This window comes from Lepisosteus platostomus, chromosome 16, assembly GCF_059453375.1.
Source record: "Lepisosteus platostomus isolate fLepPlt1 chromosome 16, fLepPlt1.hap1, whole genome shotgun sequence".
In the NCBI taxonomy this organism is placed as follows: domain Eukaryota; kingdom Metazoa; phylum Chordata; class Actinopteri; order Semionotiformes; family Lepisosteidae; genus Lepisosteus; species Lepisosteus platostomus.
Window position 1 is genome coordinate 1,259,678 of NC_142626.1, and position 21,722 is coordinate 1,281,399.

Below are 21,722 nucleotides of genomic sequence, written 5' to 3' on the forward strand. Positions count from 1 at the left end.
TGATAAAGCCGGCAGGAAAGAGCACAATGCCTTTGGAGTCTGGGAGCAGGGCTCAGCCCAGCGCATTGACGTTGTTTGAATGGGGCGATAACGGCCAGCAGGAGAGAGCAGGGTGTCTTGCCGGGTGGGGGTGGGGCTCGGCCCCAGGTGAGCTGCACAGACACTGACTGAAATCCTTGTGCGCAGTCCCAACTAGTAGAGAGGTTATTTGCCGTCTGTGCGTGTTGGTTGGGGTTCGTACGTGCGGTGTCGTCTCGGTCTGCGGGGCCTAGTTTACGCACCGAGACCGACAGATTTCAAAACGGCCTTTTCCCTCGGCCCGTAAGACTGCTAGACGGCCACCAGCAGTTACCCAAAGACCGCTGCTAAACAGCCAGGCCTCTTGAAACTGATGAGGTGCAGCCACGTCTTTCCTGGTGCTTTGCCGTCAGAGGATGTAAATGACAGGGCTCCTAGCCCTGCCATATCTCCTTGTGTTATCCGTTGCGTAAATCCTGTAAATTGTCAATTGCTGTATTCTGCTCTGACCTTAATTTTGTGGGGCGGTGTCACTTCAAGGCTCAAGAAGGCTTGTATTGATCATTAACCCTTAAAGCAACAGGTTGCTCTGGCAGAGGGGTCGTTTGGGTAATTCAGGGCAGGCCAACGAGAGGTGTCGGGGGTCAGTCTGCAGTCTGGGAGATCACAGTGTATTGAAATGAGGTGATAAGGCTGGCAGGAAAGAGCACAATGCCTTTGCAGTCTGGGAGCGGGGCTCAGCCCGTTTACCTGGCGCTAATTCAGTTTGCAGACTGTCCACCGGGGGCGGCGGGAGCCGCACTCTCACTCCCCTGCAGCAGAGGCTGCTTGTGTGAAACACGGGGCCGTTCTGGGGAGAAGCTGCGAGTGGCGCTGACAAAGCGGTAGCTCGCGCGGGCCGTCGGGGGCCGGGGTCTGGGTTAGCGGGGCGCCGAGCGTGCTGCGCGCCGAGCTGGGAGCTGGCTGCGGCTCTTCCTCTGCCGAGTCCGAGGGAGCTCCTCCCCGGCTCACAGGAGAGGGTGACGTCACGGCAGTCGGGGGAGGGGGGAGGCCTAGCAGAGCAGCTGCCTGCCTGCCTGCCTGCCTGCCCTCGCCTTGTGGGATAGCTGCTGTAGCCGGTGCTGGCTTCGCCGCAAAGGGGCTCCTGGCGGCCGAAGCCGCCCTCTGTCCCGGTGTGGAGCGGGCTGCCCCAGGGCTCGGTGCGCGTGTGGGCCTGCCGGCTCTGTGCTGGGAAGCGGAGGGCCCCCTCCCCTCCGAGCCCGCGTCCCCCGTCGGGGAGGGGGGACCCTCAGACAAGGCCGGGGCCCGGCATCGCTTCTCGGCCTTTTGGCTAAGATCAAGTGTAGTATCTGTTCTTATCAGTTTAATATCTGATACGTCCCCTATCTGGGGACCATATATTAAATTGATTTTTGGAACAGGGAGATGGAATAGGGGCTTGCTCCGTCCACTCCACGCATCGACCTGGTATTGCAGTACCTCCGGGAACGGTGCACCTCCCCACCCAGGGAGAAAACCCGCAGTCAAAGACAGACAGAGACACGAGTGGGGTCCTTGGGGAGCCTCGGAGTCGGGGTGCTCCGGTGCAGGAAGAGGAGGGCAGGCTTTTCTCGGGGTGAACGACGGAAGCGCTTTCAGCGCCTTTCTCTCTGTGTCTGAGCTGTGTCGGGGGCGGCTGCTGGCGGGCTCAAGGGGCTCCGTCTGTAGGAAGCGCAGGAGCCGTTTACCCCCTAGAGCGCCCCGACACTGCTGGTGGCCACTGGCACCCAAGGACATCCTTGGAAGGCCGTTTTGCGGAGAGGGTTAGGGTTAAGTCGGGGTGCTCCGGTGCAGGAAGAGGAGGGCAGGCTTTTCTCGGGGGTGAACGACGGAAGCGCTTTCAGCGCCTTTCTCTCTGTGTCTGATAGCAAAAAGAAAACGGTCCAGTCTCAATATTCCGTCCACAAACTGAGCAAGCAGCACGCCCTCCGCGCTCACCGGGAACACCGCTAGAACCTCAAATGTCTGCCCACGGTCCACCTTCCCAGATGGGATGCCCGAAAGGCCCAGCACTGCTTCCTTGACAATCGTCTCACGTGCAAGAACTCCCAACGCTCCCGGTTTCTTCCAGGAGAACCGGATCGTGTTCCTTGTTCCCGGTCCTGAAGACCACTGTTTTCTCCAGTTGGATTCTCTGTCCTGATTCGCCTAAAAGGAAAATCTAAACTTACACATTCCACAAGATACCCCCCCACTCCCCTTCTTTATTTAGTAACCTAATGCAGTCTTTTTTTTTCCAGGTTTCATCAGACTTGCAGAGATTATTTTCTAGTGATCAATAACAACAGTGTGATCCTCTGTTTTGGAGGTCAGGGTGAACTACCCACAGCAGGAAGATAATTCTGCCTCTGGGATCACTTGCCTTCACTGGCCTCCTATCTTTCTGGCAGAGCAGCTGAGCGTCCTGCTCTCAGTGTTGTTCCTGGCGGTCTTGGCACTCTGTGTGCTCCCCACCCCCCCTGTACATGGAACACTACAGCCTTCTGTCATTCCTGTGACCCCTGACCCCAGCTGCCTCTCTTTGGGCGTTTTAGCACATTGCAGTTTGGTGCGAAGTGCCCTTTTCCTCCACCTGTCTGGTAAAAGAAAAAAGACATCTGACCCCCATCAGCAAATACTCCTGACTGGCTCCCACAGCAGAGGTCTGGGAAGGAGCCAGACTTGTCTTCTCTCAGCTGAGTCCTAGTCCATTCCACACACTGGCTTCATTAAGCTCTTTTTGTGGTGTCCCAAGAACCCTTACACATTTGTAGAGGAAATACAGTAATGGAGTATTATACAGCATATACCCAGCTCAGCAAGAGGATTGAATAGCCTGGGCCACCGCAGAGGCCTAGTTGCCACAGCTGGGCACTTTTAGGCTTGTTTTCCTGCTTACAGAGGGATCTTAGGTGTTGACCAAGTGCCAGAAAAATTCCACAAATCCCTGTAGTTCCTATATTGACATCCCTATAGTTCCTGTGTCACCTTGGGTGCGTTTGGAAAAGGTGATTACTCCACCTAATTCTGCAGTCTCGCAACTGACATAAATTCTGGGTGGCTTGTGGGCCTCTGGTCTTCAAACAGAGAGCCTTCCTGGTTTCTCCTTTTTATGCTTTGGGTTAAGGCTTAGTTATCAGGGCCCTGTGGGCATTCAGTTATCTTCACTTATCTGCTCATTAAAAATACGCAGAAGCCCAGAGTATTACATGAGGTAAAAATCTTAAGGTCTGAACCCCATCCACAGTTTAACCTCGTTTTATCTTAGACCCAAAGCAGTGTAAAGTGGAGAGTTAATGGGCGTTATTACATGTTGTTCACGCGTGGTGTTTTGCAGCAAAGTTCAGTTTGCATCTGTTCCCAAGGATAAACTCTTTCCTCCTGTGTCTGACTACCCGACATTATGGGGTATATTTGCCCTCAGGTGTCCGGAGTTTCCTAGCGCTTGCCTGGGTTCACTTAAACCTGTCGAGTTCCCTTCGCTAGTGGAGTGGATTAACTGTTGGCGCCTCTAGAGGGCGGTGGAGTACGTGTGACATGGTTCTAGAGGAGTGAGGAAGTGGTGCAGAACCTGATGTTTGTTGGCTCTTGATAAAATAATTAATATCATCTTGACAGTTTGGAAAGGGGGTCTCGCTGTGTTATTCCCTGCCTCCTTGTTCTGGGTTCTCCTTCCAGGCTGGTGCGTCTTGGCAGTTAACATTGCCTGTCCTTTCTGGTATTTCGTCTTGGCCGTCTCGACTGCAGGGTGTCCTGCAGTGAACAGCGAAGCAGCAGGAGCCCCGGTGCCAGTGTGTGGCATTTGAGAGCCTGATCTCACGTCCGTCTGCATTGTGCTGCGATTTGACCCGCCATCTGGCCCATGGAGAAGAGAGAAGGAAGCTTTCTGTCCTACATGCCAGTCGTGTACTCAGTTATTTCCAGGTTCCTGATGGTAACTAAAGTATGTGGCCAAAGGGCTAAAAAGTCTTGCAGTGTCAGCTCTGCCCGTCCTTACAGCTGGAGCCTTTATCCTGGAGCGGGAGATAAGGAGCAGAGAGATTACTTAAGAGGCTTTGTGTTGATGCGTGACCAGCCACTCCTGAGACTTCAGAGAAGCAAGAGGCAAAGGGTAACTGCAGGAGACTTCAGGTCAGGAGATCTGCTGATGTACGACTTCTCACCTTGCTGATAGTGGTGACGGGGCTGGCAGACTCCTGACTAGAATAAAGTCCCGAGTCTTATGGATTTCCAGCAGTGTACCGGTATAATATAACTATAGAATACTGATGTGTGCTGTACAGTATACTAATGTAGAGTCTGTTTAATGGCTGCATAGTGGCAGTTCTGGTATGAATGAGGCGGTGGGATTGTTGTACTCTAAAGATGCAGGGTGCGTTTTATTCTGGGGGTGTAATCTTGTAACTAAAGTGGGGTTTAACCTTTTCACCAGGTCTCCCGGTGCTGGTGTGTCTGTACTGTTTTCTAGGTGTCTTTTAAAGCACCGGCACATCGCCTGAGCATCGGGAATCCAGTCGCGGACTGGTTAAGGTTGTTCGGACCCGAGCTGGAATGAAATCCTGCAGATTCCCAGTCAGGCCTTCCAGGACAGCACCACCCCTGCTTTAAACACAGAGGCTACACTTGTTAATCCCCCATCATGAGCAGTGGAGGTTCATTCAGAGGGTAGTAACCATGCAGGGACTGGGTCAGGTGTTGCGCATTCTGAAAGCAGCTGAAATCTGAGCTTTGAGCACAACACCGCAATGCTTATTCTCTCTGGTGACATGGTATTACAGGCCGGTTTCCAGGAGTTCCTTCGAGGCACGAGTGGCCTGGCCTGCCTTTCCCTTTCCTCCTCCGGCAGGTTTATTGTTGTGACTGATGAATTAGTTTTTGCCGAAGCATTTACCACCAATACATCATCTTTCAACACAACGGCATAGGGCATTTACTTACAACAAACAAAACATTATAAGAGAGTCAGGCTCACTGTTCCATAGCTCATTTCCGTCCCTCATCTCCCTGTAGGACTGGGAATTGTTCTCATTGTGGTAGATGTGGGAATTCTGGGGTTAGATGCGTTATTTTGACGGTTTGTCTAATCCCCGAGTATTTCTCACAGTACAGCAGAAAGCCTTCGTCGCCGTTTCTCCCTGCTGGCGATGGATGCACAGCCTGTCTGAGCTGGCAGCCAGGTCTGCCTTCAGTGAGCCTGGGCTGTGTTGCCCGGGAGACGGAGTCGCCCATTGTTCAGGTTGCTGGGGGGGGGGTGCTGAGCCAACTCCATTTCAAAGGAGTTGATCCACTCAGACATAATGGAGGAGGAGGGGGGTGTCTCTTCCTGTCCCCTGGCTGAGCATTACAAAGATATTTTGGGCCTTTTACCAGGCACAGCATGAGATTTACCTGACAGGGGTTAGATTTTATAAGTTCAGTTCTCCTTTTTTTTTTATAGTTTTGATATTTCATGATCATTCATAATTATCTAGTTGGTGCCTCTTTATCCAAGTGTGCGCTTGGATATTCCAGTGGGGTAAATCTGCTGTGTCTCGTCTGGACTAGGGGGTGGCAGACGGATTCTGTTTACCAGTCTGCACTTTGCTAGTGGAGAGAACTGAACAGAACTTCAGACGAAGCTCAGCCTGCTGACAGCCTGCTCTGACTCCTGTCCCAGGATCAGGGATGAGAGACGGGTGGGGGTGAACGTACACATTAAAAACAAACAGGAGCTCTTTTGAGCTGATGGAAGGTGTTTCCTGTTTGTAGAGAGGGGTGGTGGGGTTTCAAACGAGTTCCTTTTTAGAGAAAATAAACAACAGGGGCACCCTGCAGCCTGCACACCGCGATGGGAGTCTTTAAAGTCGAGCTGAGAAGTTGCAGATCAGAAAAGGGAAAAAAAACCTGGACCTGGATCACAGGAGCAAAACCCCAGCTGCTCTCCCGGTGGGGGTCTGTACTCTCCGGCCCTGTTTTGTTATTGTGTCCGGGAGTGACCTGTACCCCCGTTTCCTGGAATAGAAACCAGATGAGAGGCCTGGGGAGATCGGCGAGACTGTAAACAAGGTTCCATGTGCTCAGGAAGGAGGCGCAGGGGGAGGGGCGAGTATCCCAAAAAACAAGTCAGGACTCCTGTTTCACCAAATCGCTGACGGTGCGGTTTCATTTTTCCTGGAAAGTTGAAGAGAGCAGATCTTTGTGGGGCGGGTAATTTTTTATTTTTAATGTAAAACAACGTTGTCTTAATCTGTTGACCGTCAAGAGGGCGTGCAGGCACAGGGCGTCTGCTCTGATCCTGGAGCAGAAGGGTCTGAGTGATAACCCCTTTCGAGAGCGGAGCCCCCGTTGTGTCTTCCTGTCCCGCTGTCCTGCCCTCATCTCCCATTGGCAAAACCCCTTTCCGAGCCCAATCCCAGACCCTCCCCAAGCGTAGTGCGAAGTACTGGCTTTGCCAGCCGAACCCTTGGCCACCCATCTGCTCCCGGGCTGTCCTGTGTGTTCCGACAACGCCGACCCAGTGAGACACGGAATCACGATCCTGGACCAGGGGAAACTGCACAAGTGCGTTTATAGTCAAGATAGTGGGGGGGGGGGGGGGGGTTCTTCTTTACACAAAGGATGGTTGGAGCGTGGAACAAGCTGGGAAGTATAGGTTTGCAAGCAGACCGAGCCTTTCTTCCGCCGTGCTGCGGGACATGTGTGCCTGTCCGGAGGGATCCGGAGGCGAATGGACTAGTGGTGCCGGATGGTCTCCTGGGCTGGTACCACGGTCTGCGGCCAGCAGGGAGGCAGCCGGGTCTGCAGGAGCAGAGGGAGGTAACCAGGGCGGCTGTGCCCAGGATCCTCTGGCTTTAAGAACGCTGTGTTTTCGTGAAACCTGAGATCCTGATCTCTTCTCTCCCCCCCCCCCCCCCCCCCCTTAGGCTGCTGGGATGGGAGGGGTTTGTTTTTGTGTATGAGTAGTCGATACAGTCCTGCATCCCAGCTGCTTTTCATCGGGGGTTTGGCAAGACGACCGGTCTCCCTCAGCCATCTGGACAAACGCCAAGTAATTTTGCCCAGATGGATCCTGGGCCCCTCTGGGCAGGCTTTCTGCACTCCAGTTTTTACTGTTGACATATTTCTACTGGTGCCTCTGCTGCAGAAGGCCAAGTGTATTCCATTGCTTATAGACTGGAGCCCCCAGTGTCACAGGACTGTCCTACTGGGACTGGAGCCCCCAGTGTAACAGACTGTCCTACTGGGACTGGAGCCCCCAGTGTAACAGACTGTCCTACTGGACTGGAGCCCCCAGTGTAACAGACTGTCCTACTGGGACTGGAGCCCCCAGTGTAACAGACTGTCCTACTGGACTGGAGCCCCCAGTGTAACAGACTGTCCTACTGGGACTGGAGCCCCAAGTGTCAGAGGACTGTCCTACTGGGACTGGAGCCCCAGTGTAACAGACTGTCCTACTGGACTGGAGCCCCCAGTGTCACAGGACTGTCCTACTGGACTGGAGCCCCCAGTGTCACAGGACTGTCCTACTGGACTGGAGCCCCCAGTGTCACAGACTGCCCTACTGGACTGGAGCTCCCAGTATAACAGGACTGTTGTATTGCCCCAATCCAGCCTCTTCCTTCAGTTTTTAATATAACGGCCTTTATCATCAGGCATCAGTAGTGACAATTAGATGTTCAATAGCCGGGAATGATCCTTCATTGCAGACAGAAAAATTATTGCACGTTAAAACCGGAGAAACCCGAGAGGGGGAGCAGTTCGACAGCAGTTCAGAGAAGACGGCGTGTTTATTCTCGGTTTGTCCAGGGAACACAGAGATCCGGAATGTGTGTCTTGTTTTCAGCTGTGCTCGGGGTTTCGTCACCCGAAAGCGGGCGAAGGCGTCTCTTCTATCTTCATTTTCAAGGTCTTTTAAGGTGGACTCCCTCGTTGAACGTGACAAGACCCGTTTTTACGAATGCAAGAACGGTTCTCGGCGAGGACGGCTCCGTTCTAACGTGCATATTATTTAATTGTTTTTAATCTTTTAAACGTTCAACGAGGGAGTTCTGCGTTTTGCTGCGTGCTGCGTTTTATACTTTTATCAGGTTTAAACAGGTGTGTTCTTTCATGGTACAGTGCGCCAGTTTATTAAGCGCCACGGTATTTCGTAATCATTCAGGTCAAGGACAATGCCTGTATTTAAGAAGGGATATAATCCCTGGTCACGAACATACGTTCCCGGCGGCAGTGCCACCTTAACAGCGGTGACGTAAGAGGTGGGGGGCGGGGCCGGCAGACCGGCAGTATATACGCGGCAGAGCCGGGAGCGAGTAATTCAAGTCTGAGACTCGAGCTACTGGAAGGATATTTTCACGCTAAAACACCCAGGCTTTCATTTTTTTCAAACACACAGGTAAGGTGAGGGGACCGTGGGCTGTCGACGTTCCCTGGTTGGCTCTCTTTGACCGAACCGGAATACCATCCGCGCGGTACGGGCTGTCACAGCGCCGACCTGGTTGTTGAGCCTTTTTTTGAATCGATGATTATTTTAAAATATTTGATTTAATTATTTTGAAGATACACCTGACACGTCGACGCTGGCTAACCTGTTCCAAATTTAAAAAATAAGATGCTGTGGGGGTGTGTTCTGCTTGTGCGTCTGTTCCGTGATCTGAGCTGACACGAGGAGTACAATTGCATCATCCTCTCTTCAGAGGACTCTCTACAGAGAGGTTCATCCGCCTGACATGGCCGGCGCGGATACTGGATCTTAAGCGCTACATCTTCACAGCTGCAGTATGGCGTAGTCGACCGCTCTTCTCTTTTGGTCTTGCTACAACATATTCATTGCCCCTATCGTCTACGTTGGGTGGTGGTGTCTGTCCGCAGAGAATCCCGATATACGTGTACATAGGGCAGTAAACTAGTCTACTGCACACATCTACACCGCTGCGCTGCATCGATACACATCTCCTCTGCAGTACATCGATACACATCTAGACCGCTGCTGTGCATCGACACATCTACACCACTGCTGTGTATCGACACACATCTCCTCTGCAGTACATCGACACACATCTACACCACTGCTGTGCATCGACACACATCTACACCACTGCAGTACATCGACACACATCTACACCACTGCTGTGCATCGACACACATCTACACCACTGCTGTGCATCGACAGCAGGGGGGGAGTCGCGTGTTCCAGTTGCATGACCTTCTCCGCTTCGTCAGAGCCGAGGAAGGAGAGGGGAGCCGGGCAGTGCGCTCCGCATGTCAAGCCTCCGTGCCTGGGGGGGTAGCGTGCGTCTGGCGATCAGGCGAGACCTCGTGGATAAAGACGTCGGCGTTGGTTAGGGGGGAGGGGGGGTCACGTGTGCTGCTGGGAACGGAGTGACGTCCTCAGTGCTGGCGTGTGACGCTGTCCTCGTTATGCCCCCCACCCCCGGCGCCCCGACTGACCCTTCTCCCTCTCCACCCCCCACCCGCAGAGCGCGCCACCATGAGCCAGGACGCCGGGGCCGAGCTGAAGGACGTGGAGCTGAACGAGCTGGACCCCGAGAAGCAGCCCATGAAGGCGGCGGGCGAGGAGGAGGCCGCCGGCGAGCAGAACGGCTGCGTGAAGGTGAAGATGCCCGAGGAGGCGGAGGCCAAGTTCACCGGCCTGTCCAAGGAGGAGCTGCTGAAGGTGGCCGGCACGCCGGGCTGGGTGCGCACCCGCTGGGCCCTGCTGGTGCTCTTCTGGCTGGGCTGGGTGGGCATGCTGGTGGGCGCCGTGGTCATCATCGTGCAGGCGCCGCGCTGCAGGCCGCTGCCCCCCATGCGCTGGTGGAACGAGGGCCCCCTCTACGAGATCGGGGACCCCCAGGCCTTCGTGGCCGACAAGCAGAAGCCCGCGCTGCAAGGTGAGTGGGGGTGTGGGGGGACACCGGCGTGAACCCCGGAGCGGATCAGGCCTCTGGTTCGGTGGCACCGAGGGGACTTAGTCTTTTTTACGGCCGGCTTTTCGGGGGCCTGGTCACCCCTGGTACTTAGCCTTTTTTACAATCGGCTTTTCGGGGGCCTGGTCACCCGGGGGACTTAGTCTTTTTTACGATCTGCTTTTCGGGGGCCTGGTCACCCGGGGGACTTGGGCTTTTTTACTATCGGCTTTTAAGGGGGCCTGGTCACCCGGGTGACTTAGGCTTCTTTACTGACCCCTCTGAGCTCATGTGCCGCCTCACTTCCTCTCGAAAGCAGCCCGGGCCTTTCTGCTGTTCCCCTCCCTGAGCTCTGCGCTCTGCTGTGTGTGTGTGTGTACAGGAGCAGCCTGGCTCTGGGGCCAGCGTACACATCCTCCCTCCCCCTCTCTCCCTCGCTGAGCGCGGGAGTCATGTGACTGGGACACCAGCTGCTCCCTGAGCCAGAGCGAGCCGGTTCCCCCCCCCCCCACCGCCCTAGCCCCATCAGGCAGTCAGCTGAGAGGACTGCTGCAGTCAGCACAGGCAGCCAGAGGGAAGTGGGGGAAAGGTCGCGCCGCCGTCTCCCAGGGCAATGGCAGCGGTGTCCTGGCTGGATGTGTTCCTCGTGCGCGCAGCGGCGGGCCGCACAGCTCGGGCTGCCGGGAAGCAACTGCGCCCGGGGCTGTTCCTGGGCCGGTGGGACAGGTTAGGCCGGAGGGGGGGTCTGACCTCTCCCTCTCCCTCTCTCTCAGTTCAATTCAATTCAAGGTGCTTTATCAGCATGACCGATGGGTACAATCAGTGTCGCCAAAGCAGATAAAAATAATAAAATTAACATGGAACAAAACAAAATAGAAGTAAAATAAAATCTACAGACATGTTACAGACATTTACAACAAAGACATATTATAAAATATCTCTCTCTCTCTCTCTCTCTCTCTCTCTCTCTCTCTCTCTCTCTCTCTCTCTCTCTCTCTCTCTCTCTCTCTCTCTCTCTCTCTCTCTCTCTCTCTCTCTCAGCGATGGAAGACCACATCAACAGCCTGAGCCAGCTGAAGATCAAGGGCCTGGTGCTGGGGTCCCTCCACAAGGCCCCCACAGACTCTGAGACCGACCTGAGCCTCGATGCCGTCGACGGCTCGCTGGGCACCCTGGACAACTTCAAGAGCTTCGTGAGCAAGGCGCAGGGAAAGGGTGAGCTGGCCCGCCCGTCCTCTATGGGAGAGGGAGACCATGGTCGTCCTCGGCCTGGGCTCACCCCCTCTCTCCCTCCCTCAGGCATATCTGTGGTGGTCGACCTCACCCCTAACTACAGAGGCCAGATGCCCTGGTACAGCGACAAATTCCTGCAGGACCCCTCCCAGCAGGCCAAGATCAAGGTAACCCCCCTCCGGCCTTGTCTTGGGCGCTGGCTCCCACCCCTGCACCCCCCTCCCGCCCTCTGAGTCACCGGGCCTCCTGTGCTTCTCTTCCTCTCCTGCAGGGGGCGTTTGACTTCTGGCTGGGGCTGGGGGTGAAGGGGATCCAGCTGTCCGGCCTGGGTCACCTGGTGGACAAGGCGCCCGCGCTGTGGGAGGAGCTGTGGAACAAGACCAAGTGGGAGGGCTCGGAGCCGGCCGACAGGTGAGCGGGCCGCCGACCCGGCCAGCGCCGACCCTCCCGGGGGGCCCCGGGGTGTCTCGGGTGCAGGGGGGGGACCCCCCTCAGGTCCAGCAGCCCCCACTACGCCGCAGCATCAAGAGTCAGGTGCCTGTCAGAGGGCTTGATCTCGGCTGCACTGGTGCATTGCTGCAGACTATCCGGTGGCGTGAGCTGGTCTGCTCCGGCTCCCAGCCCGCTCTCCTGCCCTCTGGGTTCAGGGGTTGGCGAAATTCAGGAAAAGAGGCGACGCGGGCCTGTGCCGGGAGCTCCGCTGCAGGACTGAAGCGGGAGCCTGTTCCTCACGGCGCCGCCGGCCCGCAGTTCAGTGTTCGTGCCCCTAGAGGGCGGCTCCGCACAGGGAGCGGCGCTTCCCCCCTGGACGTGCAGTTCGCTCACACGGCGACAAGAGGGCGCTGTGGGCTCCGGCGTCCGGCCACTGAGTTTCCAGCGTAACGGCACTGTCTGCGTGTCCAACACTTAACACGCTGCGTGTGGGCAGTGGACACGTCTCAGGGCTGACAAAAAGAGTAAAAAAAAAATGCTCACGGAAAACGGGAACGGCTGAAGTACAGCGGGAAGAGCAGTCCTGCAGCCCCACTCCATAGCAGGTCATGGGAGTCAGGTAGTGCAGGAGAGCCGACCAAGAGCCAGAGCACAAACGAGACATCCGGCCCCGGGTGAGAGCAGGCAGGGCAGTGAGTCCTCTTCTGGTCGCAGGTGGATTCTGAAGCACTTTGGAAACACATCCGATTTCCCACAGACAGAAAGGTGGGGGAAATTACCGAAAACGTCGCCCCCTAGTGAGTTTTAGAGGGCATTGCACCGCCTCGTTAAAACGCCGCCCCCTCTAGTGGTGACTCTGCAGCAGTGCGGCCGGCCCGTCATCGGCGGGTTTCGCGACAGGGGCCCGAGGCCTCAGTGCCAAAATCTCAGCTCTTTGGGTCTCTGTCCACAGGGTTCTGATCGGGGTGACGGCGTTAAACCAGTCTGACAAGATCATGGAGCTCCAGAACCGCACCCAGGTGGACCTGCTCCTGTCGGGGCTCCTGCGTCTGAACCAGGACGCCTCGGACCTGTCCGTGGCGGTGGAGGCGCTGCTGACCGGGCTGAACCAGAGCCGGATGAGCTGGAACGTGGGCGGGAGGTCCGCGGGCCACCTGGCGTCGCTGGTGCCCCAGCGGCTGGTCTGCTTGTACCACCTGCTGCTCTTCACGCTGCCCGGGACGCCCGTCTTCAACTACGGCGACGAGATCGGGCTCCAGGACGAGCAGGTGAGGGGGGGGGGGACCGTTACCAGGTGGGATTCACCTGGATTAGGTGCTTCTCTTTTCCGCGACACCCTGCAGCCCCACTGGAGCCCAGCAGTGTGAGCCTGGTCAGTACCTGGAGGGGAGACTCCTGGGAGACCTGAGGCTGCTGCTGGAAGAGGTGTGAGTGGGGCCAGCAGGGGGCGCTCACCCTGCGGTCTGTGTGGGTCCTGGTGCCCCAGTATAGTGACAGGGCTATATATACTGTATTATTGTTATATAATGTACTGTATTATTATTAGGAACAAGTAATAGGTTTATTCCATGCTGAAAAAAAGAAGAAAGAGAACACAACGTTTCGGCCGTGGAGCCTTCTTCAGGTTGACACCTGAAGAAGGCTCCACGGCCGAAACGTTGTGTTCTCTTTCTTCTTTTTTTCAGCATGGAATAAACCTATTACTTGTTCCTTTGCAGCCTACGCATGCTGACGCAGCTACCCACCTGTATTATTATTAGCCAGCTAGAGGTGGGTGTTAGGTGACATCTGACCTCTGACCCCCAGAGCCTGTTCTGGGCGGCCCATACACACACTCGCGCTCCGGTGCTCTCAGCTCGTGTCCTGGGGTTCACCCCAGCGGGACAGGGCCTGAAAACATCTCCCTCTAAACCTCCCCTCTCCCCTCCCCCTGCGTCCTCCCAGGGCAAGCCGTTTCCCAGGATGCTGTGGAACGAGTCCCAGGACACCGCGGACACGGTGAGTCTCCCGTCCGGCCTCAGCAAGGGGGGGTGGGCTGGGGTTCGAGAGCCCTCCTCCTCCTCCGTCGCTGACCCCCTCCCCCCTCCTCCCCAGGTCCAGAAGGGCCAGCTCGCCCTCCGGGATCTGTTCCGGGAGCTGAGCGAGCTGCGGGGCCGGGAGCGCTCCCTGGAGCACGGGGACTTCCGGCCGCTCCGGCTGGCCTGCCCGGCCTCGCTGGCCTTCCTGCGCGAGTGGGACCAGAGCGAGCGCTACCTGGCGCTGCTGAACTTCGCCAACCAGTCCGCCCCCTGCGGCCTGGCCGGCGAGGTGGGGCTGCCGCGCGCCGCCTCCGTGGTGCTGAGCACCGGGCCGGGCCGGGCCCGGGACCAGCAGCTGGAGCTGGCGGACCTGAGGCTGGAGCCCAGCGAGGGGCTGCTGCTGCGCTTCCCCTACACGCCCTGAGCACGGCGGCCGCGCCCCCGCCCCGCCCCCGCCACCTTCCTGCTCGCTGCGTCCCTCTACCCCCCCACCCAGAACCAGAACTACTGATCCGCACTGACCCAGAACTGCTGTACACTCTGCTCCAACACACAGACCTGACCCAGAACCAGTACTGTACACTCTGCTCCTCCACACTGACCCGACCCAGAACCAGTACTGTACACTCTGCTCCTCCACACTGACCCGACCCAGAACCAGTACTGTACACTCCGCTCCTCCACACTGACCCGACCCAGAACCAGTACTGTACACTCTGCTCCTCCACACTGACCCGACCCAGAACCAGTACTGTACACTCTGCTCCTCCACACTGACCCGACCCAGAACCAGTACTGTACACTCTGCTCCTCCACACTGACCCGACCCAGAACCAGTACTGTACACTCTGCTCCTCCACACTGACCCGACCCAGAACCAGTACTGTACACTCTGCTCCAACACACTGACCCGACCCAGAACCAGTACTGTACACTCTGCTCCTCCACACAGACCTGACCCAGAACCAGTACTGTACACTCTGCTCCAACACACTGACCCGACCCAGAACCAGTACTGTACACTCTGCTCCTCCACACTGACCCGACCCAGAACCAGTACTGTACACTCTGCTCCAACACACTGACCTGACCCAGAACCAGTACTATACACTCTGCTCCAACACACCTGGCCTTTCCCATTTGTTGTCTGATGGGCCTGTGAGCCAGTTCATTTTCCGGGAGAGAAGGTTTCTGAATGGAAACTGAATTTTATTATCCTTTTTGAAGAGGACCGAGTTCTAATAATGGCAGGATCCGTTGGTCCTGGATCCTGCAAGGCCCGTGACGTGTTGGTTAGCCCTTCAGCGGTTCAGTCGGTGTCGGTGATGAGGGGCCGTCCCTGCCCGACAGCTTAAATCTCTTTTTAAATGTCTTTTTAGTTGTTAAACGGACTGAACGGAAACGGAGAAGCAGGACCTGTACCTGCTTGGTGCGTGTGTGTGTGTGGCTCTAAGATAAACTAGGACACGGGTGCACACTCACACGCTAGCCTGCAGTCTTCAGGCCAGAGGCCAGTGTCCCCAACGTCCCCGACTGTCCCCTAGACATTCCATTACCACAACTGAGACATTCCAGCGTGTCACTGTAATGCTCCTGTTTTTAGTGCGTGGAGAGGTGATTTTTTTTTAGCGACGTCTGTTTTGTCACTGGATTGCTGTTTTAATGAAAGACTTCCAGCCCGGCCGGACTGCAGAGACTTTGCGTCTCTCGGTTGTGCGGGTTGGGTGACGGGCTGTTGGAAATAAAAGTTGCTGGAACAGGTATTTTGGCCCCTGGTGTCTTCTGTGGTGGTGGTGGGGGGGGGGGGGCTTCTGCCTCTGGTGCGATTTGGCTCTGCTCCTGCTCCTCGCGGACCTGGGTCAGTCGACGACCGCAGGCTGCCATGTCCAGCCTCCCCTGCGGCGTCGGCACTGGTGAACGCAACGTTCTTGCGGCCTCTCGGGACGAGCCTGTTGCTGTAGCTCTGCGCAGGGAGAGTCGGGGTGCGGGGGGGGGGGTGTAGAGAGGAGGGAGGGGACTGAACTGCTGCTCCGGTCGTTCTCCCCGAATCCGAGGTCTCCCGTGAAGCGGCAGGTCTCGAGCCCGGGCTCCAGACATCTCCGCCCCGAGTCGACACGGGACTGCGGTCCTGTTCTCTAGTCCTGTCCTGAGCCAGTAAGTAAATTGAGAGCAGGTGGGCTTTCCCAGTGTGGGCCTGGTGCCCAGGGGATACAGCAGGAGTGACAAGGGCTTCCCTGCCCTGAGCTCTGTTGCCTCCGGCCACGTCTGTCTGCGGATCACTCAGTTCCAGTCGGGAAAGGGGCCTGTGTCTGTCTGCACTGGAGCAGGGGGTCTGCAGACAGCACTAGGGCTGCTGGATCTGGATGCTTCAATACTTCAACCCCCAGTTTTACTGAACTAAGCCCACTCCCCCACACCGGTCCCCTTAGTCGTGGTTATCAACGGGTGCTCCAGACTATCCGGTGGCGTGAGCTGGTCTGCTCCGGCTCCCAGCCCGCTCTCCTGCCCTCTGGGGTCAGGAGTTGGCGAAATTCAGGAAAAGAGGCGACGCGGGCCTGTGCCGGGAGCTCCGCTGCAGGACTGAAGCGGGAGCCTGTTCCTCACGGCGCCGCCGGCCCGCAGTTCAGTGTTCGTGCCCCTAGAGGGCGGCTCCGCACAGGGAGCGGCGCTCCCCCCCCTGGACGTGCAGTTCGCTCACAAGGCGACAAGAGGGCGCTGTGGGCTCCGGCGTCCGGCCACTGAGTTTCCAGCGTAACGGCACTGTTTGCGTGTCCAACACTTAACACGCTGCGTGTGGGCAGTGGACACGTCTCAGGGCTGACAAAAAGAGTACAGAAGTGCTCACGGAAAACAGTAACAGCTGAAGTACAGCGGGAAGAGCAGTCCTGCAGCCCCACTCCATAGCAGGTCATGGGAGTCAGGTAGTGCAGGAGAGCCGACCAAGAGCCAGAGCACAAACGAGACACCCGGCCCCGGGTGAGAGCAGGCAGGGCAGTGAGTCCTCTTCTGGTCGCAGGTCGATTCTGAAGCACTTTGGAAACGCATCCGATTTCCCACAGACAGAAAGGTGGGGAAAATGAAGGAAAACGTCGCCCCGTAGTGAGTTTTAGTGAGCATTGCACCGCCTCGTTAAAACACTGCCCCCTCTAGTGGTGACTCTGCAGCAGTGCGGTCGGCCCGTCATCGGCGGGCTTCGCGACAAGAGGGCGCTGTGGGCTCCGGCGTCCGGCCACTGAGTTTCCAGCGTAACGGCACTGTTTGCGTGTTCAACACTTAACACGGCAGTGTGTGGGCAGTGGACACATCTCAGGGCTGACAAAAAAAAGAGTATCAGCAGTAGGAGAGAAGACACAGAAGATTTCATACCGATGAGCTTTTCCACCCCCAAGCTTTCCGAGATTGTAATGCTGCGTGTTTTTTTCTCACGTGTGGAGTTGTGCGCTGCTCCAGAGACATGTGCGCGACACGTTGCTATAGGACAGGGCCCGGGCCTTGTGTGTGAGGTGCAGGGCCTGATAGAGACGCACCCACCTTTTTTTAACTCTGAAAGAGACTGTTTGAACAAAAGGTATTTTGGGTTTTTTTTCTATTCGCCGCCCCACTGCCCGTTAAACACGCAATGAAAGTGCTTCGATATGAAGTTTCATTTAAAATACGAACCGGCATGAAGTTTCACCGACCTACAGTAAGATGCTATTGCCGCGGTGTCGTGCAGTAACGACCACCAGCCGTAAGAGGGCGCCCAAGCACTGTCGTGTGCGCGCTTGTCCCGTGTGTGTGACCTCACTGTACTTCTGACGTCACGCAGCAGGTGCTGTGGCGCAGTTGGTCTTTTGTTGTCCTTAAAAACAGGTTCGTGAGATCACCTTTTTCGCTGTCGTTTACGAAAACGGTTCAGGACCCAAAATGGACACGTTGTGAACTCAGTTGTCAATAAAATAGGTTAGGAAAGAGATGTGCAAGTAATGCAAAAGCCACGTTTTTTTTTTAATTCGTTCAGAGTGATTTACAATTTTTATTACGCAGCCCCGACAAGGGAGGTTTTTCAAAAGTTAAGTTTCCTGCTTCAGTGCTGCTGCGCCGTTTTCTCTTCAGCTGTTCAGATGAAATCCATGTCCGTCTTCAAACGGCCTGATCGTCAGTATTGGTGTTGCCCGCTCACCTGCTGTCTCTCGCCAAAGACAGCAGGCCAGATGCTGTTCTGTTACACGAGAAGGTCAACCAGACAGCGCTCAGAATCCCCGGAGATAAAGACGGCTGTGTCTTGAGCTGCGACAAGACACCCCCTCCCCCCCGGCCTTTGCAGGAAAGGGAGACTTTCTGTGCGGCAGGTGGCTCTAGAAACGGGCGCGTCGCCGGACGAGGCTTCAGATAGGGAGGTTAGGACATCTACAGCGCAGCGACGTCTCTGTTATTCCCTGTCAAACTCGAGGAACTAGGAACTGTAGGAGAGCAATCGAGTAGTGCGATAATAATCACGGGGGATGATTCTGAAAAAAAAAAACAAACGTTTCGCCATCGTCACGGGAGGGGCAAGTAGTCTTCACTCGTCCCGCTGTTTGACAGACGCATTCCCAGCGGGAGAGCCCTGTTCCCCCGGCCCGGCCCGGCCCGGCCCGGAGCCCCGCGTCGGCAGGGCAGCGTGCCAGGCTGGCACAGGTGTCAGGAAGACGCCTGCAGCGCCGGCGGTGTGTGTGTGTGTGTCACCTGGCGCCGCGCCATGCACCGTTAGGGCTCGGGGCAGGATGGGGCGCAGGGAGGGAGGGAGGGGGGGGGAGAGAGATACTGTACACGTGCGTGCGTGGGTGGGCTCACCGCGCGGCCGGCGTAGGTCGACGAGACGGCATCCGCCTCCTCTCAAGTGTGTGTGTGTGTGCGGCGGGGGAGGCGTAAAATCCGGCGTCTACGTTCTGTAGAACGCAAGGTGGCGTCGTGCGGCGCAGAGGGGCCTGACGCAGACGCTTACACGGCACGGGCGTGGAGAGACGAGTGGGGATCTTGGGCAGCTGACCTGGTTTTATGTGCTGGAGGTTTCACTGTGAGGAGTTTCTCGCCGGTTCTCCTGCGCGCGTCTTGCACAATCCCCGCCCTCCGTACGCAGAGAACAGCAGGCGGCGGTCTGCTCGGGGGGGCGGGGGCAGGCGGAGACGTGCGGGCAGATACCCACCGCGGTTAGGAGCAGCTGGCGAGAGCAGCTGTGCCGTCTGGTGTGCACACCGCCGCTGGAGAGGCGGGGCGCAGGGCTGGGTCCTGCTGCCCTCGCAGCGCCGGGGCCCCAGGTTCCGTTCCTGGTGTGCTGTCTGTGTGGAGTCTGCGTGTTCTCCCCGGGTTCACATGGGTTTCCTCTGGGGCGCCCCACAGTCCAGAGACAGACTCATGATGGGTTAATTGGCTTCTGGGAGAGTTGGCCCTGGTGTGAGTGTGTGTGTCCTGTGATGGGTCAGTGTCCTGTGATGGGTCACTGTCCTATGCAGGGTGTGTGTGTGTCCAGTGATGGGTCAGTGTCCTGTGCAGGGTGTGTGTGTCCGGTGATGGGTCAGTGTCCTGTGCAGGGTGTGTGTGTGTGTCCTGTGATGGGTCAGTGTCCTGTGCAGGGTGTGTGTGTGTGTCCAGTGATGGGTCAGTGTCCTGTGATGGGTCAGTGTCCTGTGCAGGGTGTGTGTGTCCAGTGATGGGTCAGTGTCCTGTGCAGGGTGTGTGTGTCCAGTGATGGGTCACTGTCCTGTGCAGGGTGTGTGTGTCCAGTGATGGGTCAGTGTCCTGTGCAGGGTGTGTGTGTCCTGTGCTGGGTCAGTGTCCTGTGCAGGGTGTGTGTGTGTGTCCTGTGATGGGTCAGTGTCCTGTGCAGGGTGTGTGTGTGTGTCCTGTGATGGGTCACTGTCCTGTGCAGGGTGTGTGTGTGTGTCCAGTGATGGGTCACTGTCCTGTGCAGGGTGTGTGTGTCCAGTGATGGGTCAGTGTCCTGTGCAGGGTGTGTGTGTCCTGTGCTGGGTCAGTGTCCTGTGCAGGGTGTGTGTGTGTGTCCTGTGATGGGTCAGTGTCCTGTGCAGGGTGTGTGTGTGTGTCCTGTGATGGGTCACTGTCCTGTGCAGGGTGTGTGTGTGTCCAGTGATGGGTCAGTGTCCTGTGCAGGGTCTATGTGTGTGTGTCCTGTGATGGGTCACTGTCCTGTGCAGGGTGTGTGTGTCCTGTGATGGGTCAGTGTCCTGTGCAGGGTGTGTGTCCTGTGATGGGCCAGTGATGAGCCAGTGTCCTGTGCTGGGTGTGTGTGTGTCCTGTGATGGGTCAGTGTCCTGTGCAGGGTGTGTTTGTGTGTCCTGTGATGGGTCAGTGTCCTGTGCAGGGTGTGTTTGTGTGTCCTGTGATGGGTCAGTGTCCTGTGCAGGGTGTGTGTCCTGTGATGGGCCAGTGATGAGCCAGTGTCATGTGCTGGGTGTGTGTGTGTCCTGTGATGGGTCAGTGTCCTGTGCAGGGTGTGTTTGTGTGTCCTGTGATGGGTCAGTGTCCTGTGATGGGCTAGTGATGAGCCAGCGTCCTGTGCTGGGTGTGTGTGTGTCCTGTGATGGGCCAGTGATGGGTCAGTGTCCTGTGCTGGGTGTGTGTGTGTCCTGTGATGGGTCAGTGTTCTGTGATGGGTCAGTGTCCTGTGCTGGGTGTGTGTGTGTCCTGTGATGGGTCAGTGTCCTGTGCTGGGTGTGTGTGTGTCCTGTGCTGGGTCAGTGTCCTGTCCTGGGTGTGTGTGTGTCCTGTGATGGGTCAGTGTCCTGTGCTGGGTGTGTGTGTGTCCTGTGATGGGTCAGTGTCCTGTGATGGGTCAGTGTCCTGTGCTGGGTGTGTGTGTGTGTGTCCTGTGATGGGTCAGTGTCCTGTGATGGGTCAGTGTCCTGTGCTGGGTGTGTGTGTGTCCTGTGATGGGTCAGTGTCCTGTGCTGGGTGTGTGTGTGTCCTGTGCTGGGTCAGTGTCCTGTGCTGGGTGTGTGTGTGTCCTGTGATGGGTCAGTGTCCTGTGATGGGTCAGTGTCCTGTGCTGGGTGTGTGTGTGTCCTGTGATGGGTCAGTGTCCTGTGCTGGGTGTGTGTGTGTCCTGTGCTGGGTCAGTGCCCTGTGCTGGGTGTGTGTGTGTCCTGTGATGGGTCAGTGTCCTGTGCTGGGTCAGTGTCCTGTGCTGGGTGTGTGTGTGTCCTGTGTCCTGTGAGGCCGTGTGTTAATGATGAAGGGGCGTGTGGCGGGAACGCTGATCAGCTGACCCCTGGGTCTAGTCAGTGACAGGATAAAGGGTCAGCTGATCGGTGGGTCTTCTCAGAGGCGGGGTCAGTGAACAGCAGGTCCGACTGATGGGCTCACAGCCAACAGTGGTGCTGCACCCGATGCCTGTAAAAAGTGCTTCTCAAGCGGTCTCAAAGTGTTCTAACAGAACGTATCACCAGCTCTGAGCGCCTGCCGACCTCGAACCCTTCTTCGGCTTGGTCTGGAACTTTCCGCTTGCATTATGAACCGTATTTTGATGTGTCGTTTCATGTATAAGTGAGAGTCCCTGCTTGCTGAGAGAGCTTTCTTCAGTGGGGAGTTGCTGATCGTCCAGATCAAGACCTCTGCTCTGCTGTGACCTGACAGCGACCACTTATAACAGGCAGCAGGCACTGCCCGATCTACCTGCCCAGCATGGCATGTGTTATAGGAGTGAGTAGCTCTCTACAATTAGTCCCAGCTGTTCAGTGGTAGTAAAGGTGGCCTTGCCTTCACCATGCCTGGCTACAGGAGAGAAAGCACTGACTCTTATGTCGGGGGCCCCGTGAGAGGAGTGATGGTTAGTGCACAGGTGAAGGCAACAGCAGACCTGGCTCATGTGCGTGCTCAGGCAGCCCCACCCCAGGGGTTTATCGCAGTTCAGGCCTGGGAAAGGGAGCAGGCTTCCCAGCTTGTGCAGAGACTGGTTTTCTCTGTGCCGCCACCGCTGGGCACAAGCGTGGAGGAAGAACATCTGACATTTGCGTTCGAGGTGCAGCTCTCTCTCTCTCTCTCTCTCTCTCTCTCAGGCTCGCCGCCTCTCTGCCCCACTGTCTCTCTTTGAGTAAGTGCGAAGTTTCCCGCCGCCACGCGTGGGCCGGGCCCTGAT

The 21,722-nt window shown here is 56.7% G+C and overlaps 2 protein-coding genes, 1 long non-coding RNA gene and 1 other non-coding gene across 4 annotated transcripts in view; 3 read left to right on the forward strand and 1 right to left on the reverse strand.

Moving 5' to 3' along the window:
- The first annotated feature begins 1,328 nt into the window (after positions 1-1,328).
- On the forward strand, positions 1,329-1,519 carry LOC148646603 (U2 spliceosomal RNA). The gene has a single exon (XR_015927821.1). It is a non-coding gene; the product is annotated as a U2 spliceosomal RNA (small nuclear RNA).
- A 6,734-nt stretch (positions 1,520-8,253) lies between these two features.
- LOC148646604 (amino acid transporter heavy chain SLC3A2-like) lies at positions 8,254-15,369 on the forward strand. The gene is made up of 8 exons (XM_088609412.1): positions 8,254-8,410; positions 9,495-9,908; positions 10,965-11,138; positions 11,223-11,323; positions 11,428-11,567; positions 12,541-12,856; positions 13,533-13,586; positions 13,683-15,369. The coding sequence occupies exons 2-8, from the start codon at positions 9,506-9,508 to the stop codon at positions 14,028-14,030; spliced, it is 1,536 nt and encodes a 511-aa protein (XP_088465538.1). The 5' UTR covers positions 8,254-8,410; positions 9,495-9,505; the 3' UTR covers positions 14,031-15,369.
- Positions 15,370-17,481: 2,112 nt separating this feature from the next.
- Positions 17,482-21,722, forward strand: part of LOC148646605 (uncharacterized) — a 37,978-nt gene continuing 33,737 nt past the window's right edge. Inside the window, exon 1 of the mRNA XM_088609410.1 lies at positions 17,482-17,985. The gene's annotated coding sequence lies outside the window, so the exon portion shown is untranslated. The remainder of the gene's footprint in view (positions 17,986-21,722) is intronic.
- On the reverse strand, positions 17,602-19,265 carry LOC148646606 (uncharacterized). Its single transcript, XR_015927800.1, has 2 exons — positions 18,774-19,265; positions 17,602-18,096 (listed from the first exon to the last, which is right to left on the reverse strand). It is a non-coding gene; the product is annotated as an uncharacterized LOC148646606 (long non-coding RNA).